The sequence below is a fragment of the Pogoniulus pusillus genome, chromosome 25, assembly GCF_015220805.1.
Source record: "Pogoniulus pusillus isolate bPogPus1 chromosome 25, bPogPus1.pri, whole genome shotgun sequence".
In the NCBI taxonomy this organism is placed as follows: domain Eukaryota; kingdom Metazoa; phylum Chordata; class Aves; order Piciformes; family Lybiidae; genus Pogoniulus; species Pogoniulus pusillus.
The window spans coordinates 18,852,112-18,874,323 of NC_087288.1; the positions used below are offsets into that span (position 1 = coordinate 18,852,112).

The following is a 22,212-nucleotide window of genomic DNA, read 5'->3' on the forward strand; positions in this document are numbered from 1 at the left end:
AGCCTCCCTTCAGGTACAGGAAGGTTGCTATTAGGTCTCCCCAGAGCCTTCTCTTCCCCAGCCTGAACAATCCCAGCTCCCTCAGCCTGTCCTCATAGCAGAGGTGCTCCAACCCCCTGATCATTTTTTTGTAGCCCTCCTCTGGACCTGCTCCATCAGCTCCAGGTCCTTTCTGTATTGAGGGCACCAGAGCTGGATACAGTACTCCAGGTGAGGTCTCACCAGAGCAGAGTGAGAGAACTGCCTCTCTTGATCTGCTGGTCATGCTGCTTCCGATGCAGCCCAGGATGCCATTTGCCTTCTGGGCTGCAAGTGCACCTTGCTGGCTCATGTCCAGCTTCTCACTCACCAGTTGTCCCCATCCCTCCCCAGATCCTTTCCTGCAGTGCTGCCCTCAGTCTCATCAACCCCCAGCCTGTATTGATACTGGGACTTGCCCAAACCTAGGTGCAGGACCTGGCACTTCGCATCACCGAACCTCTTAAGGGTCTCATCAGCCCACCTCTCCAACCTGTCCGTGTCCCTCTGGATGACATCCTGTCCTTCAGACTTACTGACCACACCACTCAGCTTGATGTCATCAGAAAACTTGCTGACAGTCACTCAATCTCACTGTTGTGGATGAAGCCATTAAACAGACCCTTGAGGGACAGCTCTTGCCACACATCTCCATCTGGACATTGAGCTGTTGACCACTCCCTTATCCACTGGCCAGTCCACCCATCCAGTCTGTGTCTCTCCAGCTTAGAAGGATGCTGTGGGGGACTCTGCCAAGGGCTTTACACAAGTCCAGACAGATGGCATCTGTTGGTCTGTCCTTGTCCACCGATGCAGTTACACCATCATAGAAAGCCAGCAGGTTGGCCAGGCAGGACTTGCCCTTGGTGGCACCATGCTGGCTGGCTCAAATCACCTTCCTGTCCTCCAGGTGCTCCAGTACAGCTTCCAGGAAGATCTGTGCCGTGATCGCTCCAGGCACAGAGGTGAGGCTGATGGACAGTAGTTGCTAGAGTCCTCTTTTTTACCCTTTGTTGTAGCATGATCATCCAACTTGGGCCAGCTCAAGAGTCACTTGCAACACAGGCAAAAAGCCCTCACAGAAACCAGGCCACTTTGCTTGTGTCAAAGCAGAAAGCTTCGCCCTGGTGGATCTCTGCTCAGAAAACCCCTTGTGCTCCCAACCCTGTGACCTGTGTGGGTGCCAAGTTGGAGCAAGGAGCCAATGCCTGCCTTTAATTAAAGGTTTTAAATGGGCAGAGAGGGCACAGGCTGCGTTAGGTAACTGGGCATTCTTTCCCCACCCAGGAGGCACAGGACAGCAAGAGCTTTGATGAAGGGGCAGTCTGTCCCTGCCTGGGCTTCAAAGAGCTGCCAGAAAAAGCTCCCAGTGCTCACGGGGACCACAGCACTAATGTCTGCTGCCTTTCTCCTGCTCAAAGAGATGCTGGGCTTACGAGAGCTGGGGCTGTTCAGCCTGGAAAAGAGAAGGCTCCAAGGAGACCTTATAGCAGCCTTCCAGTACCTGAAGGGGGCCTACAAGAAAGCCGGGGAGGAGATTTTTCACAAGGGCTTGTAGTGATAGGACGAGGGGAGATGGACTTAACGTGGAAGAGGGGAGACTTAGACTGGAGATTAGGATGATATTCTTTTCAGTGAAGGTGATGAGACACTGGCACAGGTTGCCCAAGGAGCCTGTGGATGCTCCCTCCCTGGAAGTATTCAAAAGCAGGCTGGACAAGGCCTTGAGCAAGCTGGTCAGGAGGGAATGGGAGGGTGGAACTAGATGACTTTAAGGTCCCTTCTAACCAAAACTATTTGTGATTCTGAGGAAGCTCTTCCACCCCCTGGAAATGTGGGTCCAAAACCTACAAGGCTACAAGAGAGGAGGTGCTGTGAGGGAGCCAGGGCCAAGCAGCAGCAGGGCTGGCAGTTGTTCTGCAGAGCCAAGGAGGGCACACAGCTGTCCGACCAGGTCTTCCTTCCAGCCTGTTTCACTTCCCCCCACCCCCTCCCAAATTTTTTCTTCTCCCTAGCTGTGGGAGGTGTTGCAGCTCCCCAAGCACCCCCAGCCAGCAGCACCCACCCTCCTCCTAACAGGAGGGCTGGGAGAGGAACCAGTCAGTGAACCAGGGGAGGGAAACCCCATTTATTGAGGCTGTTTGCCTTTGGCACGCACAGAACAGATCACAGTAATGCACTGGAGGCTAAGGGTTTGTTGTTGGTTGATTTTTTTTTCTTTTTTTTTTCTTATTTTTCTCTACAGACATACAGGAAAACTCTATGCAACTCCCATGTACACATTACACAAAGGAAAGAGCTTTAATCAACCACTGGTGAAACATGGAAGCTTTTTGTTTTGTTAAGATCTCCGTAGCTGGCACAGGAATGTTTTCTAACCCCCCCTCCCCACAGCCCACCCATACAAAAGGCATTTTAGGTCAAATTTTCTAGTAGGTGAATTATTTCCATGCATTTCTACAGAATTAAAGAAGCCAACAGACGGAAGGAAGGAAGGAAGGAAGGAAGGAAGGAAGGAAGGAAGGAAGGAAGGAAGGAAGGAAGGAAGGAAGGAAGGAAGGAAGGAAGGAAGGAAGGAAGGAAGGAAGGAAGGAAGGAAGGAAGGAAGGAAGAGAAAAAGCCCAGATGAAGCCGTATTAGTCAGGCTGGTTGGTTCTACTAAGTTAAATCAACAGGAAGTATGGACAAATGGACCAAGTGACCATAGACTGGGGGCCAAGAACACCACTTTTTAAGCTGTGGTTGACTTCTCGCTGTACTAACCCATGACTGGAGAGCTCCGATACAAGCATCTGCGTTTGTAAAAGCCTCAGAAGCATCCCATCCACTAGAGAAAAACTAAAGGCAATTCTAAATGAAAGCTAATGTCAACAGAAAAGCAATCTTTAATAGAATCACTCAGGCTGGAAGTGACCTCAAGACACTCCATAACAAGAAAAAAAAACAACCAACCCAACAATAAAAATGGAACCTATGGAACAAGTGATCCTTTAAATATTATTACTGCACGGTGAAGTTTACAATAGAAGAGTGGATTTAGGACTATTTCTCCAGAAAAGTGTTGTCTATTTTATCTCTAACTTCAGAATCAGCCTTTATTAGTACTGCTCTGCAACTGCAAGCACTAAGAATTTAAAACCTAGTTTTGGTGCCAACAGGTTGCTTTAAGCCTAGCTTTAACTACAAGGTTTTCAAAGTTTTTGGATTTAAAACAGATAGAGGGCAGGGAAGTTTTAGGAGTTTGGCAGTTTGAGGCCAGCAGCCTTTGAGAGATTGATTGTTACAATTTAGACTAAAATAAAACCTGGGAAGCAGGTTGTTCTTACCTTCCCCCCACCTTTCATCCCAGGGTAACACTGCTGCGTTGGGCCAAATGTTATTTTTGAAGACCTCTAGTGTTAATCCAACAGGGACAACATGGGGCTGGACAACCAATGCAAATATTAATACACCAAGATAAATCCTTAGATTTGATTTATTTAGGGTCATTTGTACATAACGAGCTACATCTCCAAAATCTACTTTTATTCTACAAGACAGCTTCCCTACAAGTTAGTGAAACCCTTGCCTAGAATGGTTGTTTTACATGACTGATATATTAAAACATGGAATGCTTGTAGAGTTGTGGCACTGTATGACACCTACACGGGACTCCCTTCAAAAGCTACAACTAGGGAGCCTCCTAGCTTCTCAGCAATGCAAGCTCGGTTGAGGTCCTCTGGCCCATTTGCTTGGCATTCATGCTTTATGCCTAGAAAAAGAGGCAAAACACTCAATAAAGCAGCATTTCGACATGCTAGTCATCAAAACAAACACACTTGGTAGTCATATTAGAAGAGGCAATCCAGTCACTCAAGCAGGGAGGCCTTGCCTTAATTTAGGCATTTGGATGGTTTTCCCAAGAGGTCAAAGGAGACCTCTGGGTCCACACCAGCTATCAACACAGAAACACTGTGGAGGAAGCTTTCTCCAGTTCACTGCTCAGGCTATTAGCCCTTTCACTGTCAGTCTCTCATTTCTAGTGCCACTCTGGATATGGCAGCTGCACATAAACACACTAGGATGGCTGGCTCAGCTCTGGAGGGGTGGCTTGAATAGTCAAGAGGGACAACCTGAGCTGCAGAGACCAGGAAGACTTTGCTGATCTAAACCAAGAGTGGCTGGTTTGGGTTTTTGGGTTTTGGAGGGCAGGGAGGCAAATCCAAACCTGTCTTAGAGAAGAGCAGACTTTCTTCAGGATTCCTTTTTTTCCTTTAGTGAACGTGCACACGTGGCATCAGTCCACTAAGCAGGTTGTCCTGTGAGGGCTGCTGGTGGTACTGCTGCACAATGATCCTGCAGTCTTGCATGCTGCAAGATTTCTGGCTGAAGTGCAGCACGAAGAACTGAAGCTGGGGACAGTGCTAAGCTACCCACTCTGCGTGAATGTCCTGAATGCTGCTGCAGCAAGGGTAGCAACCATCATCAAGGCTGGTGATCATCAACCATCTCCTTGGTTGACGGTGCCTGGCAGGCTGGACAGAACTTTGGTTCCCCACTTGGCGATGCACTGCCTTGTGAATTAAGCAATCACAACTGCATCTCTAAGATAAAGCCAATTGTTAATTACTACTACTGCAGCACTCTTACAAGGGTATGGACTGTGTATTTTGACACAGGGCTGGAGGACTTCAGCCACAGAGGCAGCTCTGCCTTAGGTGTGTCACGGTTAATAGTCCGTCTGGTACAGTTGTGCTGGATATTTCACCCAGGAAGTTCTCATCTCTAACTAGTACCCGACCAGAACGAATAACTCAAACCATTAGCCAAGGGTTAAGCCTTGCTGTGGAGGCATTCCAGGTGCAGGGCACAGGCAGGATTACTGGCTGAATTACTTACCTTGAAACTTCTTTTTGATTGCATCCTTGGAGCTTGCGTAGATCATCTTACTTTTGAGAGGTGCTTGTTCTGGTGCCCTAGTAGGATACACCAAAAAGAGTGCAATTAAGTGATATTTATTATCCAGCATGGACAGAAGAGGATTCTCCTGGTTATGAACAAACGGAACAGCTCATGGCTGAGAATACAGGCATGGGGCTGCTCGCTCAGCCATCTTGCCAGCTTGGACAATACAAATGCTCCCATGACCTCACCCCCAGTGCCTGGGGCTGCAAGTTAGGACTGAGTGGGTTGGGAAGATGGCTTACCACAAGAAAAACATCAGCTCTTCTTTTTTGGACTCCTTGGTCTCGAAGCTTGCATCATACAAGGCATAGCGGCAATCCTTCTCAGGAAGCATCTGCACAAAGTGCTTGAAGGGGTCGGTAACTGTCACACCGACATCTCCCACCAGAATCTCTTTGCCTTCTTCCACAATAATGCACTTTTTGTCTGGACTGAGGCAGAAGATGACAGCCTTCTTCCTCTTCTTGATTTCTTCAGGCGTAGAGCACTTCCGCACTTTCATGTCGTAGAAGATGCGGCACACCTCATCGGCGACTTGTACTCCAGATGCCTGCAGAGACAAGAGCAAAGCCCTTTAATGCTACAACTGCTTTAAACCTGAGCTGCAGCCAACGCCCGCAAGTCACCAGCAGCCTGAGAGTTTCAGCAGAGGAGGCCACAGGCCTCTGTTTTTCAAGCCAAGGAAAAGAATCTGCAGTCTCAACACTGCCCACAGTCAGCTGCCAAACCAAAACTATTCCACAGAAGGCACAATTCTACTTAAGATTAGAACATGGTTTTGGGGCAGTCTGACACAGGTGTCCAACCCTTGTCCTCAGAGATTCAGATGCACACATCCTTCGCCATTACAGCAGCTTCACTTTGTTAGCCGCTGGACACTGAACTCCTTGAGCATCTTCTGTTCCAAGGTTCCTACGAAGCTTGCTAGCAGAGCTTTAGTAGCCAGATTCTACACTTGTCACCTGGACTTCATTTAGAGATGTGGCAGGGCACTGACACTGGTGGAAGCTTTTACCTGGACAAGCCAACATTTCTAAGCTGCTCTGAATTCTGTGTTTTAAAGGGACAGTCTGCAGGTCTAACAGTAATAGTGTCTCCTTCACAGAAATTCCTCCACATCTTTTCAACTTTCCGCCCTCACCCCACCTTGAGTGGGACATTCTAGTTACTCAGCAGTAACCCCCTGTGCTAGCTGCACAGATACAGATGCAACATCATCCACCTAACATTAAAGGCAGCTGCACAGAATAAAGAGGACAAAAACTAGTAAAAAAGACAAGAGGCTGAACTGTATTTTCAGTCCTGCTGCTTTTTTTTTGAGGGGGAATGAAACACAAAAACAAAGAGAGAAAAAGAGGTGGCAGTGTAGAGGCAGCTGTATCTGAGTTTTGTTCCCAGAGCAAGCACAGCAAAGTTGGAGAGCTTAAAAGCAGCTGTGCAATTGCAAATACAAGAATCCACACTGGCCAGCAGAGACACTGCTAGAAGGATATCATGGCCAGAGCAGTGAAGATCAAACTGAAGCTTGTCCAACACTCATCTCTCTGTTCCAAATGTTGCATGTGGTGTAAACAGTGCAATTCCTTTCTAATACTGCTCCTTTCCATGTTGACTTTTAGCCTTCCAATTCAAATGATAACTCATCTCAGTGGTGTCCAGGGAGAGCACAAGGAGTAATGGACACAAGAACACAGGAGGTTCCACGTGAACAAGGCCCTCTTTGAGGGTGACAGAGCACTGGACCAGGCAGCCTTGAGTTTGTGGAGCCTCCTTCTCTGGAGGCGTTCCAAATCCACCTGGATACGTTCCTGTGTGATATACTCTGGGCTCTCCTGCTGTAGCAGGAGGGCTGGACTACATCTTCAGCAGTCCTTTCCAAACCCTACCATTCTGTGACGATTCAGTGATATCCTCAGCTATAAAATTCACCCTCCTCCCTCTGTGTAAACTGCCCCATGTCACCAGTACAGTCAGCAGTACCACCCTATCAGCTACGGTGCTGTGCGAGATATGACAACGGAAAAAGACTAAAGGTTGTTCTTAAATTTTGTTCCTGCCTTCCTTCAGCTCAGCTCCAACACTTGTGCTTGGTGGATTCATGTTGTGGGGAACACTGTACCTCAAAGTGCAAGCACTCTAAAGGAACAGCAAAGTTCAGAGGCCAGACCAGGGAGATCACTGGCAAAAGGGAACTGCTTAGTGCTACACTTTCAGACAAGCAGTCCCTGAGAGGTAGTTACTGACTGGACAACTACTTCACATACATATTAATGAAGTCTCGATCAATGTCTACCACATAGGACCTCAGATGAAGCCAGATTTCCCTCTTCCTTTAACATCTCTCCTGTAAATTCTCCTGGCTGGCACAGATTTGCTTACCCAATAAAGAGAGGTGGCACAGCTGGCAGAAACTATTACCATAGAGTTTGGTAGTCTAGATCTTTCAAAAGCTAGTCATGCAAAAGCAGGACAATCTCACTACAAGAAAGACAATGAGGTGCTGGAGTGTGTCCAGAGAAGGGCAACAAAGCTGGCAAAGGGTCTAGAGAACAGGTCTGGCGAGGAGCAGCTGAGAGAACTGGGATTGTTTAGACTAAGGAGGAGGCTGAGGGGAGACCTTCTGCTTCCGTCTCTCTACAACTCCCTGAAAAGAGGCTGGAGTGAGGTGAGGATTGGTCTTTTCTCCCTAGTATCAAATGACAGAATTAGGAGGAAACGGCTTCAAGTTGTGTCAGGGAGGTTTATGTCAGGTATTAGGAAAAATTCTTTCCTCTGAGAGGGTCAGGCATTGGAACAGGCTGCCCAGGGAGGTGGTGGAGTCACTGTCCCTGCAAATGTTCAAGAAATGTTGTGGACAAGGCACTTCTAGACTTAATGGCCATGGTGGTGTTATGCTGATGGCTGAAACTCTATCTTAGATATCTTTTCCAAATGAAACAATTCTACAATTCATACAGCAGCACATCTGACAGAATCTCTCTCTAGTGTGTAGAACAGTCTCTTTAGGGGTTTACTCAAAGACAGGGGGACCTCCCTCTGGATTTACAATGCATGGGCCTGTCTATCCACAAGCCCTTGCAGTTACTTTGGGAAAGCAGGACAGGGAGCAAGGCACTGTGTCTCAGCTGCCTGGCAGGCAGCCACCCTTCTGCAAATCTCCACTAAAGCAAGGAAAGTAAGCAGAGAAAATCTATTGCAGGACAAGTTTGAGCAAAAGTGCAAACATCAGCTCTAAGTGACTCATTTCTATGTCACCTCCTCCATACAGAGAGACTGCACTTTGTCAGAGTACCACTGAGAACTAGTGAGGAATAAAGTTCCTTGTCTTCCTCCATCTGGTTGGTACAGGCAAGAGAACTTTGGAAAGGCTCTGAATAAGGTTGTCCTAATAAAGTAAATAGTACAGCAACTGCCATGGCATCATTCACTAAGGGCAAACCCACAGGGAACTCAAGATAAACCTTCTCCCTCCCATCCAAGAGGTCTGTCTTCTAATATGGCATCTCAGTATCTGGCAATAGGGGTCAATACTCAGTTTTTAGTCACAAATGCCTCAAAAATCTAAGTAGAAAGTGCTCAGAAAGCCTAAACTAGCAACCACTTGGCTCCACCTTGGGCAATTCTTGATCGATTCTTCGAGATCACAAACTACCCTGTACCAATTCCCATTGTTAAGAGGTTAACTGTGACAAAAGAGGCCCTGATGTATCAGGGCATTCTAGCAAGAGAGCCAGAAGCATGCACGCTGATGCAAACTGTGCAGTCAAGAGCTTGTACTTCTGCACAGCCACAAACATGTCTCCAAGTCAGGAGACAGGAGGTTTCCTTATAAAGAAACTGTGCACTGCTGGCAAGTCAATTCAGATTCCAAAAATGTTGGGAGTATTTAAGTCTGGAAACTCAAAATTGACAAACTGCAACTGGTAAGAGGGACTAGGCAGAAACTGAAGGGACAACAGTAAAACTGGGATTTTTTTTTTCCAAAGTGTTGCAGAGCAAAAGTCTGTTAGCAGTTGGTGCTGCTCCTTTCCACAGCTGCTACACAAGCAATGCTGACATTAGCAGCCATTATATTGCTAGGCAATTTTTCCCCTATTACAGAGAAGCCTGTAGCTGAGTCACAGCATGGGTTGAAATGAACCCGTAAACTCCTGATGCTCCTATTACTTTCAGAAAGATCTACTGTTGTAACTGTAGGACTCCCCACTCAACCCTAGCCTTGTACTTGCTATAATTGGCTTGGTAAAGACACTATAAAAAACCCAAACAGAACACACGAAAAAAGCCAACCCAAACCCTAAGCAGCTTTTTTTAAGGTAGCTGCAACCATTCTGTGCAGGGCAGCAACAGTATGATGGTTAAGAGCACTGGAACAAGAAGAAATGCCAAACTCATATGTCCTCCATCAACACTTTGACTGTCTTTGCCAATTTGTCCAGAAGAAAACCTGTTGAGAAGTTTTCAACCACTCATGAAAGAAGTTTTTTACCACTCATGAAAGAAGAGAAGTTAATTTGTTAGTCTGGATTTTCTCTCTTTGGCTTAAAGGATTCAATACAGCACATTGTTATTTTGTGGATTCTGTCTTGAACACTGCATGACTACAATAATCAGCCTGGGTTTGTTCCTTTTCCAGTAGGAAAGCAGTTACTCAACTATGGTTTAGAAAGTGGGTGGCTATTCACTGAGCAGTACATATTGCAGGGACTTCATGGAAGCATGAAATACTTTTGGTTGGAAAAGACCTTTAAGATCATTGAGTCCAACCATTATGTAACTTTACCAGAATTGGTGCTAAACCACATTCCTCAACAACACATCTGTGTTTCTGAAACACCCCCATGGATGGGGATTCAACAACCTTCCTGAAAAGCCTGTTCCAGTCTTTGAGAACCCTTTCAGCAAAGTTGTTTCTTCTAATATCCAACCTAAAACTTCTCTGGTGCAACTTGAGTATGTTTCCTCTTGTCTCATCACTTCTTATTATGGAGGAGAAACCAACACCTACCTGGCTCCAACCTCCTTTCAGGAAGTTGTATAAAGTGAGAAGGTCCCCACCTCACTATAACCTTCTCTCAGAGTTTCAGAGAGCACTGAGGTCTCCCTTCAGCCTCCTCTTCTTCAGACTAAACAACCCCAGTTCCCCCTCAGCCACTCCTCACAAGGGTCTCCAGACTCTTCACCAGCTTTGTTATCCTTCTCTGGACATGCTCCAGTCTTTCCAGTATGACAGCCCCAGTATTTGAGGTGTGGCAAGCCTGAGCACAGGGGGACTATCACTTTGCTAATTCTTGCTGGCCACACTACTGCTGATCCAGGTCGGGCTGCTGTTGGCCTTCTCAGCCACCTAAGCACACTGCTGGCTCATGTTCAGCCAGCTGCCGATCAAGGTGTGGGATATGTGACAGTCAGCATCTGACATTCTGTTGAAGGGGACAGATCAAACATGCAGACAGACAACATCAACTTAAAATGATTCTCAGGGCACAAATGCAGAAAACAGACCAGTACCCAGCCTGCTTTTATAGGTGTTGAGGACCTTAACTGCCTGTTAAGCTCACTGAAAGGCAGCAGCCAAGGATGCAAGACATCCAGTTCATAGAATCATGGAACGCTTCAGCTGGAAAAGACCTCTACAATCACAGAGTCCAAGCTTCAACCTAAAACCACCACGGCCATTAAACCATCTCCCAAAGTGCCATGTCCACACATTTCTTCAATGTCTTCAGGGACAGTGACTCCGCCCCCTTCCTAGGCAACCTATTCCAATGCCTGACCAAAAAAAATTTATCTCATGGGAAAATTATGGCAGGACAGCATACTCAGGGAGACAGGCAAGAATGGACAGACCAAGTTTCTCTGAGGGAGCCACAAAAGGAGCTGAGCTCTCTCTCACTAAGTCCATGCAGCTATTGCAAAGGCAGTGTTGTCTTGCAGGCAGCATTGCCTTGTACACGACTCTGGAGCATTTGCACCAGTATCTCCATTGTACTTTCACGCAGACTGCTGCAGGCACATGAGGTAATGGTTACATTAAATGCCTTGTCAGCATGTGCTGCAGTAACACAGTGGCTCTTATTCCCTACACAAAGCCATCATTCCTGCCTCAAGTGCAAAGCGCTGCAGAAGTCTTGCAAGAGCAGAATGCCAGCCCTACACAGGGTAGCTCAGAGAATCTTCCACCTAGCAGGCTTCCAAGCTGCTGTCTTCAGCTGCCTCCGCTAACAGCTTTCAACCTTTTGCTTCCACTGCCCAGTACTCCACAGCTGAAACTAAATAGGGGAAGAATAAAGAATAATCCAAAGCTTCCTTAATGAAAGTTTCAGATACAGAAAGGCACTTTTAGATTTGACACACACATCAGATGCCTGATAAACCGGATTTGTAACAAGTCTGCAATGAAACACAGCTTTGAAACAATGAAATGTGCCTTCTCTTTTATTAGGAAGAACTGATCTCCTTGAATATTAAATCATTTATCTAAGAGAAGTCTTTGTTCCCTCCTCAACTGTAAGACAGTCAAGAAGACTTAAAACTAATGTCTTAGCTTGCCTTAAGTTTGAAGGACTAAATTTGGGGTTAAGCACTGACAATTTTAGAGCATGGGTTTTCTTTCCTGTGAACAGAACTCAAGAGCCCTCTGTATTGGTGCGTGTGTTATCTATACTGCCATTGCCATTTCAGTTTGGGGACCATACACACACATTGTATATCCCAGCACAGATTATCCATAGCTACTCAAGTAGAAATTCTTGCTTCTTGGAAAAATGTCATCAGTTTTTGGAGAATTTGACACCAAGAACTTAGAGTATACCTTGTTTAATCACAAAGGTAGAGTTGAGAAGGCTATGCTCCCACGTTTGCCAGTCACATTGCTGCCATATATTTGGTTCTCAGTTTCTTCAGCAAGCACCTTGTCTCCTCTATGTTTGGCATGTCATCCCTCCTTCCTACCTTCAAAATGCCCTACTAATGTGGCATTTCTGTCTGACTCAGGAAGGTGTCATAGATTGTATCCCTGTGACAAATATTTTTTTCAAGTAAACCTATTACCATTTGGCTGTTATAAGACAGCAGCCTTCATAAAGCTGGCCCTTACACTGCCACACAATATCCTGTGACATCACCAGCACCCAGAGCTTGAAGGGAAAATTACACCAAGTTGATTGTAAGAAAGGGAGGGTTGCTGAATTCCCCACTGTGTAAGACCCTTACTCTCTGGTTGACAGAGGGGCAGCAAACTAAACAGGCTGCCCAGAGAGGTGGCGGAGTCACTGCCCCCGGAGGTGTTAAAGAAACACACAGAGCACTCTGGGACATGGTTTAACAGATGTAGGCTGATGGTTGGACTGAGTGACCTTAGAGGTCTTTTCCAGCTGAAACAAATCTATGATAGACGGAAGACACAGCCAAAGGAGGCCTCTGCAAAGGTGTCAGCAATGGCAAACAACCTGACCAAAAAGGTGATTAAAAAAAGATACTGCTTTGCTTTTGTTATTTCAGCAATCAAGAAAAGCCATCTGATATTACCACCCCCACTCTACTGAGCAGGAAAGGAGAAAATGCATGGAGTGTCTTGTTTAACTTCACCAATGTGGGAATACCAGCAACTTCCCAAGCCCCAACAGGCCCATGTCCTTGCTACCTACAGCTGGACAGATGTGTGGCAGCCTATATATCTGAAAGTCCAAAGCTGCAACTCAGATCTGAAGCATGATAGGAAATACAACTAACTGCCTTTTTACTGCTGTTGTGTAAGAGGCCATTATTTGCACACCATAAACCAGCAAGAAGTACACAGCTATTTGCATATCAGTTGTAGGCAGATCTTGCCAGCTGAAGTTTTCTATTTTGCATTATTTGGTCTTTTTTTTTTTTTTTTTCATCAGAGAGAAGTTGTAGGGAAAGGAATCAAAACTCTATCCAACTTTTCCCCTGCCAATAAGAAAGGTTATTGACAAGATAAGGAGAGACAAGCAAGAAATCAAGTACAAAAGGGGTAAAAAAAAGTTTCCTCCAATTTATGGAGGTCACTTCCTCAGCTTTCAGTCAAAGAAGTCACTGCCCACCAAGCTACCATGATGTATAATGAGATAATTACCAAGATAGGTGGAAGAAGCAATACCCACAAAAGGCAAGCCCAGCAACACTGCTGAAAAACAGGAACTGTGGTAGCCAGTGGCAGGGCAGAAGTATTCCACGTCAAAAGGCATGTTTTTAAGGTAATGCATGTATATACTGGTACGTGTCAGAAATCTTTAAAGAAAGCAAAGCTCCTCAGAAATGCATTCAGCACAGAAATCAGCTACACTCAGACCAAGAGTATGTAAGAAATTTCCTGGCACCCTCCAGGCACCTAGGGCAACTTACAGCTTAAACCACACTCTTGAAAACAGGCTTTGAAGGCCTGCTCTGGTCATCCCTGATGCTGGTTACCAAGGTATCCTTCTGGAGACTGTTGTGAATACTGAACAGTCAAGCAAGTCAAAGGCTCTGAACAGCTTTTAAATGCAAGTTTTGTCTGCAGGCTCCTCCACATGAGATTGCTTAGGTCAGTCCTTGCTCCCAGCAGGAGCCTCTTGATAGTGATATCTGACAAGGCAAGTAGGAACATGCCAGACACCCACACCACCAATTGTCATGAGGCTGTCATCTTGTATATGAGGCATATGTACCTTGTAATTACAGAGATTTGGGAACAGCACTGACTAACAAGCAAGAAAAATAATTTGCACGGTACTCCAGAGACCATGGATTCATTTAATCCAGCAGCAAAGAAGCTGAACCTTGTGGCAAGACAAAAAAACCACAGAAAATCCAGTGCTCTTTTGATACCAAGGGATGCCCTCCTGCTGGCATTACTGTACTTTGCCAGAAGGCCTGCACTCTTTGCCCAAAAGCAAGTTCATTTGCAGCAACTGGAAAGTGGTATCTTTAAAAGGCCAAAACAAAAAGACCATATTCCAAGAGAAAAAAATTACTATAAGGAATACTAGGATTTGAGTGACTTGGGAGTTCTCCAATTCAGAAGCCTGACACACTGAGTAGTCATTCTAAACTTGGTTTGCATACTGCAGAGGTGGTAGCTAGCTTGTTCAGACAAGTCTATTTTAAACAAGAGCTGCAAGTCTCATCAGACTTTGCAGCTTCATCTGCAACTCCCATTAGCTCTGTTTCATGGTGCAGATCAGACATAGACACTTCAGTGTTAGAGGAAGCAAGGGAGATGAGTAGCACATTCTGTCTGCCTGGGTCTATACAAAATATAAATCTACCTACTGGATGCACCACACATTCCAAGAAACCAATGGTAAATACTATGGGAAGGCTTCCCCTTGACTAAAGGGACACATGTCAAAACACACAAATGTTTGTTGCTAGACACGTGTTTGTGTATGACTCAAGCAAAAACAGGACAGTAATTCAAGAATTGTATGATCACATCAATTAATTATATTTCGGCATTAGAAAGAAATTCTTTACCGTGGGAGTGGCAAGACATTGGAACAGGCTGCTCAGGGAGACTGTGGATGCCCTCTCCCTGGAACTGTTCAAGGCTAGGTTGGATGGGGCCTAGAGCAAGCTTGCCTAGTGGAAGGTGTTCCTGCCCATGGCAGGGGGACTGGGACTAATGATCTTTAAGGTCCCTTCCAACCCAAACCATTCTATGACTCCATGAGGGTCTCAGCAGCCCAAGTTAAACAGGGATACAAACTTTTATGTATAGGTAGAGGAACAGAAAATGAAGTACCATCAAAAGCTTAACAGCTGTTTGCTCTATTCTGCTCCCTTTACAAAAGGAGTCGCCAGGGATTTTATTGAAAGCCAGAGAAAACAAGCAAATCAGTGTGCATGTTTAACACATTTCTGTGTTTCCTCTGCATTTGATAATGCTCTTTTTCTGGCATTCTCTCTTGTGTGTAATACTGGAAAGGTTTTATCTTCTTTGTGCAGAGAAACAAGACAAAAATCTCTCAACTACCTTAAAACGTTCGTTTCTTCAAGAGAGCGCTGCAAAAAAAAGCCCCGTGTTTGTAAGAACCAGCATTTTCCTTCCGCCAGTTTTGCTTCCCCTCTTTTGTCTGCTCACAGGACTGCTGACTCCAGCTGCGCCTGATTAAGGGCGGCTTGGCCCCGAGAGGCTGCGCACTGGGGACGGCGAAGCGGGGCCCGGGGCTGACGGGAGGTGCTCGCCTCAGCCGCCTCTCTCCGCCAAGGAGCCGCCGCCGTCTTTTTTTAGGCCAGGCCCGAAACCCCATGGCTTTGGGGGAAAATGGCTCCCGACAGGGGTCGGCCATCTGAGCGGATATGGTTGAGGCCGCGCTTCCTCCCCAGTACGGCAGCAGCCCCCCGCAGGAGGCTCCCATCGCCACCCTGCTGGGCTGCGACCCCATCCCCAGGCAATCTACGGCGTGGAGAGCGGAATGTGCGAGCCACCGACACCACCCCCTCCCGGCCGCGCCCTGCGGCACAGGGAGGGGCCGCGCATCACCCCGCAGCAGCCACCGTCCCGCGGGCCGTCCGGCCCCCTCCCTGCCCCCCCCCCCCCGCCATGGCTGTTCCCGCCTCGCTCGCTCTCCCTGCCGCCCACCACCAACCCCCTCCCCCCCAGCTCCTCACCACCACATCACCCCTCCCCCGCCGCGAAATGGACGCGCCTGCCCCTAGCGCCAGTGTGCGGCATGGAACGTACCATCGCCTCACTGCGGGGAGAAGAAGACGGGGAGAGGACAGTTCCAAAGCCTCAAAGCGGGGGAGTAACCTTCCGCCGCCTCATGGCGGGATGGGGGCGGGAGAGGGGTGGGGGGGAAGGGAGGAGAATGGATCCGCCGCCTCGGGTCCAAAGGCAAAGGGCCGAGTGAAAGTAAGGAGACAGAAAAGGCGGCCGCGATACCGTCGTTCAGGCGGAGCGCAGGCCAAGAGGCGGCGGGCGGGCGGCATCAGCCCCTACACACACTCCCTTCCCCGCGGATGAAGGGGGAAGAGAAGATAAGCCTAGCAGCCCGCTCCCCCAGCGGCTCCGGGCTCCCTACCATGGTGTCGGCAGCACACGGCAGCGGCGGAGCTCGGTGTGGCGGCAGGCGGCTGCTTCCCCTCGGATGCTGGGCGCGGCGCGGGCTCGGGCAGACAGGAAGGGAAGCGGCGAGGGCGCGAGCCAGGCGGAAACGCTGCCGACGTCACGCCGGCCGTGCCCGGAGGAGGAAGCGGTTGCTATGGTGGAGGGCCCTGCGTGGCAACGCCTTTAGACCCTGTCCCGCCCCCTTCCCTCCCTCTGGCCGACGGGGGCGGGTTTGCCCAATCTCAGTGGGCTCGCAGGTTGATTGACGGCGGTCATGAGCCAACCGGCCAATAGCTGCGTCCTCTCTGCGGGGAGGGGCGGGGCCAGCTTCCCCTAGGTGTGGCGGGGAGGCACTGAAGGTAGAGATGGCGGGGGCGGGGGGGTGCGGGGAAAGCCGTGATTTAAGAGCGGGTTTGGGACAGAATTATCGCAGTATTGGAAGTAGTGGGTTTGGAAGAGAAGTTCATCTGGTCCACCCATAATACACAAAGGCAGTAAGCTGCAGGTGATCCCTTTACTTTCACAAGAACATAGACTTGTCTTGCTTGGAAAAGACCTTTTAAGATCATTGACTCCAACCATTTTCTAACTCTACCAAGGCTGTTACTGAACTATGTCATTCAGCTCCACATCTCTGCCTGTCTTCAACAATTCCAGCGATGGGGAGTCAACTACCTTTCTGGAGATCCTATTGCAGTGCTTAAAAACCCTTTCAGGGAAGAAGTTTTATCTAATGTCCAACCTAAACTTTCCCTGATGCACTTTCAAGCTATTTCCTCTTGTCCTGTCACTTGCTACTCCGGGGAAGAGATGGAACTTCACCTTTCTCCAGCCGCTTTTCAAGGTGCTATATAGAGCAATAATATCTCCTCCCGACTAAACAACCAGAGCTCCTTCAGCTGCTCCTCACCACAGCTGTTCTCCAGACCCTTCACCAGCTCTCTTGCCCTGTTGAGGACATGCTCCAACACCTCAACGTCCTCCTTGTAGCAGGGCCTCAAAACCGAACTCGGCCCTCAAGGTGTGGGCTCACCAGTACCAAGTACAGACGGACAATCGCTGCCCTGGTCCGGCTGGCCACACTATTCGCCGTGGGGAAGAAGAAAACCGAACAAAACCAAACAACAAACAACCCAAGAACCAAAACGGTGAGGGAAGGGCCCGAGGCAGTCGGTAAGGGCAGCAGGACAGTGTCGGGGGCAGCCAGGGTGCCGGCTGGAGGACAGGCAGGCGGCCGGCGGGGGGGAGCGCCGGGGTGCGCTGCGGGAGCCGGCGCAGAAGTGTGCCGTGCGCCCTTTTTTTCCTCTTTCTGGCTTGCCTTTTTTTTTTTTTTCCCCTCCCCGAGGATTTTTTTTAATACCTACTTTGGTGCGATCTCAGTCAGGCACTCCTGATTGGCTCAGGCCCCTTGTGCTGGCTGCGTGTTGCAGGAAACCCTGCGCAGATCCTCCCAGCAGCAGCTGCAGCAGCAGCGTCCCCGCAGGCGGAGCGCCCCGCAGCCGCGTTTTCCGCACCCAATCACAGCGACATCGATTTCAGGTGGCTGACAGAAAGAACGGTTTGTCTTCGGGACAAAGCCGAGAAAGCGCTGCTGCTGAGACCGAGGGGCTGGGAGAAGCTGCGGCTGCTCCTGCTCCATGTTTGGTTGCAGTACTGCCCATTCTGAAATGCTACGAAATGGCTGGTTTCCTTCATGCTTCTGGGCAGTGAAGCTGCAGCCTTTTGTCATCAGATTACAGAAGCATCTGATAATGTTCAAACATGTAGACAGTTAGGTTTCATTACTTGACCGTAACGATGTTCCTGGCTTGAATCGTTGAGCGCAAAGCTGCCCACACCAAGGCTTTTTTTTGGTGTCCGTGTGCCTGCTTGCATGCAGAAAGCAGCCCAAGACACCATTGTGTGTTTTCAGGGCTGGGGGATGACGCAGCAGTACTTCATACCGGCTTGTAGCTTCAATACTGAAGGTGTGAGCTGTACGTTACAGTTTCCATCCATATTGCTATTCTAATTCAGAGTGTTTCGTTTTGGTATTTCCTCCCCTTCTTGTGGCATACCCCTTTTAAGTGCTGCTGTTAGAGCTGCTGAAAGACCCCACACTGAAGATACGTATTGAAAAAGGAGTCCTGTTGAGCTAGGCTTTTGTGCTGTGTGGCTTGCACTGGTCAGGGGTCTCTTTTGCAAGAGCATTTACACCACATTTGTGGTGAAAGTAGCAAAAGACCTGCCAGCACAATTTGGACTTAAATGGAGGGTAGGTGGGTAGCTCTTCTCTAGGCTCTTTTCTGATGTGCTTAATCAAGGAATGCCTAAATTTGGACCAAAGTCATAACTGATGTTGGAAGTAATAACAAGAATTGAGTAGGAGCATGTTTTGGTTTGGGATTTTTTGCCTTTTTTTAAGTTTTATTTTTTAAAATATAATTCTAAAATGAGTCAGATAAAATAGTAGAGTTTTGGTCATAGAGATCTGGTTTTCCACACAGCTTGCTCTGGTCCTGGGTTTTTGCTGTGATGGTTAGTCTGGTGGCACGAGAGAATTCAAGGTGAGTGCTGCTTGGTGATGCATAGTGCTAGAGGAGACCTCCATTTCTGTTCAGAGTTCTGGGGCAGCTGTGCTCAGCAGTCCTAAACTGATAGGAGCAGTTTGTTCATTACTGTTCCAAGCTTGCTCTTCACAGTCAGCTTTGTTATGAAAGAGGGGTACAGAAGTAAGACATCCGGGGAGGAGGGGAAGAGATGATGTAAGGCCATGAGAACAGGGCTGAAGCTGTTTCATATTGCATACTTATAAGGCAAAATGAGTTGGAACTGGCCTGTTGGCTCAGCCTGTTTCAAGAGGTCTTGTGTTTTTGGAAACACTGCAGTGGCTTGAGAAGGTATCTAACTAGTTAAAGGAACCCGACAAGGATGGGAGCCCTTCACTAGCAGAGCGAGGGTTATTTCTCTCACTTGTTTCTGACTCAGAAACTGCTGCATGTACAGAGGGAGTGGAATCTTATTCCAGCCCTGTGCTGCTCCCTGACTCGGCAGCCTGCTCCTCATGTGCCTGTGACCTTAAGAATCACCCCAGCTGTGTGCAGTGCCGCCTTTTCCCTTGGAAGCAGCCTTGCGGCAGGTTCCTCATGTAGCAGCTATATAGTTGTCATCTGGGTGACTGAACTAAGGAGAAGCTCCCGTTTTGAGTAGGGCAGGGGGTGTGTTGGGTGTTCTTACCAGCTCCCTGCCCATCAGTCCTGCCCTATTCATGGGACAGGGACCTGGGGCAGAGGTGAGGAAGTTGTGCCTTGTGGTTTATTGCCACACTGACACAAACCCTCTCATGGCTTACTGTTCTCCTTCTGCACACTGTGTTAGGGCCGGCTGCTGTAGTGGTGTACCAGTGAGCAAGGTTAAAGGCTTTGCAGAGTGGGACTCCGTCCTTTGCCCCCCATGTTTCAATAGAGTACAACATAGTTATGAAGAAAGAAATGAATGCTGTGGGTTCCTACAGCGTTATGGAGGTGAAGGACTTTTTATTACCTCTGCTGTTAGTCCACGCTGAATAAGGAAAACAGTTTGTCCTTTTTTCCTAATGTTGGTGTTATAAATAAGCGACGCTGAAAGCTCTCAAACTGGATATTTTGATGAACCATCTCAAAAGGTGAATCTCCTTCCTTCTTATAAGGCAAATGGCATTTGCAGTTAGCCCAGACCCCATGTCCCTGTGTTCCAGTCCATCTCTCAGTCATGAGTGAGCCCAAGAAATTTCAGCAGTCCTGTGGCCAGTGGTGACCATTAGTCTGAAATGTCAGTGTGAATTACAGCCAGCAATTATGGAAAGAACCTTGAATGTCATCTCGCTCAAACCACCCCACCACGGGCTGGGACACCTTCCACTAGACCAGGTTGTTCGAGGTGCCATCTAACCTGGCCTTGAACAGGTCCAGGGAGGGGACATCCACAGCCTCCCTGGGAACCTGTTCCAGTATCTCACCACCCTCACTGGAAAGAATGTTTTCTTAATCTCCAGTCTGCATCTCCTGTCTTCCAGCTTAAAGCCACTCCCCCTCATCCTATCGCTACAAGCCCTAGGGAAAAGTCCCTCCACACCTTTCTTTTAGGGCCCTTTCATGTACTGAAAGGCTGCTATAAGGTCTCCCTGGAGCCTTCTGTACTCCAGGCTCAACAGCCCCAGCTCTCTCAGCCTGTCCTCACAGGGGAGGTGCTCTAATTTTTGTGGCTTCCTCTGGACCCTCTCTTACAGATCCACATCCTTCTTGTATTTGGGGCACTAGAACTGGACACAGTACTCCAGGTGGGCTCTCATGAGAGCAGAGCAAAGGAGCAGAATCACCTCCCTTGTCCTGCTAGTCACATATCTTTTTTTTGGATGCAGCTCAGGACAGGGCTTGCAGCCTTGTGGGCTGCAAGTGCACATTGCTGATTCTTGCTGAGTTCTTCATCAACGGACATTCCAAAGTCCTTCTTCTCCAGACCACTCTCAAGCCAGTGCTCCCCCAGCCTGTGTTTGTGCTTGCACTGGATCAGGTGTAGGCCTTCTGCCTAGTGAAGGATCACTTCAGGACCCAGTGTGGTAACTCAGAAGTCATCTGCAGACTCCTGCTTGTGAATGGGAGCCTGCATCACCAGAAGGCAAAGTTCAGTAGATCTACCTCACTGGCTTTGTAGCCCTTGAGATGGTGACTGCTTGCTTACTTTTTATGCCTCAGCTATTTGAACTCCCCCTCCCGTCCTCCTAGCTACTGACTCATTTCCTCCTCTCAAACCTTCCTTTTTTAGCCCTTTCGCTCTGAAGTATTTGGTGGCTGTTTTGAGCTGCCTGCTCCATGCCTTACTTAGGCAAAGCTCCTCCATGACAGCCCTGCAAGCCTTGCTTTTGTACTGTGCAAATAGTTTTATTTTCCCCCCTGCAATGTTTTCAGCTCTGAGGGACAGCTCTTAGTTTCTGATTGTGTGTGCTCTTGGGCAGATTGCTTCTTGGCTGTTGGAAATGGGGGAGTCAGACAAGCAGCATTGCAGCTGGCTATCTGAGACTGCTGCTGCTTCTGCTGATTGCTGTTGTCTCCTTGTCATCTCCTGCTTCCCCCATCTGTCTGCACCCACCTGCTGTCTTTTCATGTCCTTTCACCCCAATCTCACAATTTGAGCAGGGGTATCAGGGCATTCAGTTGGCAGGATCATGTGCTACCTTTATCTGCTGTCTGAAGCAGCAAAGAAACAGGTAGTGTCCCCTTGTGTGAGACCCTGATGTGGTAGTGGCCCTGATTCAGAGATTTTGTAGAATTATGGAATGCTTTGGGTTGGAAGGGACCTTAAAGATCATCAGGTTCCAACCCCCCTGCCATGGGCAGGGACACTTTCCACTAGGCCAGGTTGCTCAAGGCCTCACTCAACCTGGCCTTGAACACTTCCAGGGAGGGGGCCCACACATCCTCCTTGGGCAACCTGTTCCAGGGTCTCACCACCCCCACTGGAAAGAATTTTTTCCTAATATCCAGTCTAAATCTACCCTCTTCAAGCTTGAAGCCAATTCTCCTCATCCTATCACTACAAGTCTTTGTAAAAAGTCCCTCCTCTCCTTTCTTGTAGGTCCCCATCAGGTACTGGAAGGCTGCTGTTAGGTGTCCCTCAAACTTTCTCTCCTCCAGACTGAACAATCCCAACTGTGAGCCTGTCCCCATAGGAGATTTGCTCCAGCCCTTTGGTGGTGGCTGATGGATGCTGCTGCAACCAGACTAATGTGCCTGAAATGTTGTCCATTTCACTTGGGGCTTATGGAATATTGGCTCCATGCTCTTGGCATCACAAGGCTCAGCAAAGATAATTTTAGCTAGAACAGAAAGTCTCTGTGTAAACCTTGCAGTCGTAGCTATTTCCCTGGCAGAAACAAAGCCACAAGAAATGCATTGCTGAAAGGTTTTGCTTAGGAAATTCGCTGGAGTATAAATTTAAAGGGAAATTTGAGAGAGGAGAAGTTAAAGATGATTGCCAGAAACTGCTGTGATGCTCTATTTTTTTCTCAGGAGGCAGTGTGGCAAAGCCAGGCAGCATGCAGGAGCCAAGAGCTTGGAGTCTGGCTTCAACTCGTCTTAGCCTTTGAGGTGAGCCTGGACGACACCTTGCAGCTCTTCACCTTAGTTTCTCAAGGTGTTAACATTGTTGCTGCCTTCTCTATGATGCAAGCTGAA

General features: G+C 48.1%; 1 protein-coding gene across 1 annotated transcript; it reads right to left on the reverse strand.

The window, feature by feature from the left end:
• Nucleotides 1-3,475: 3,475 nt before the first annotated feature.
• DSTN (destrin, actin depolymerizing factor) lies at nt 3,476-16,153 on the reverse strand. Its single transcript, XM_064164638.1, has 4 exons — nt 15,996-16,153; nt 5,205-5,512; nt 4,897-4,973; nt 3,476-3,769 (listed from the first exon to the last, which is right to left on the reverse strand). The coding sequence occupies exons 1-4, from the start codon at nt 15,996-15,998 to the stop codon at nt 3,660-3,662; spliced, it is 498 nt and encodes a 165-aa protein (XP_064020708.1). The 5' UTR covers nt 15,999-16,153; the 3' UTR covers nt 3,476-3,659.
• Between the last annotated feature and the right edge of the window lie 6,059 nt (nt 16,154-22,212).

What these genes read in the sequence shown, in the direction of transcription:
- DSTN (XM_064164638.1), bottom strand. An exon ending in GAGCTGATGTTTTTCTTGTG is followed by an intron (nt 4,974 to 5,204) that starts GTAAGCCATCTT and finishes GTATCCTACTAG; the next exon opens with GGCACCAGAACAAGCACCTC. An exon ending in AATCAAAAAGAAGTTTCAAG is followed by an intron (nt 3,770 to 4,896) that starts GTAAGTAATTCA and finishes CTCTTTTTCTAG; the next exon opens with GCATAAAGCATGAATGCCAA.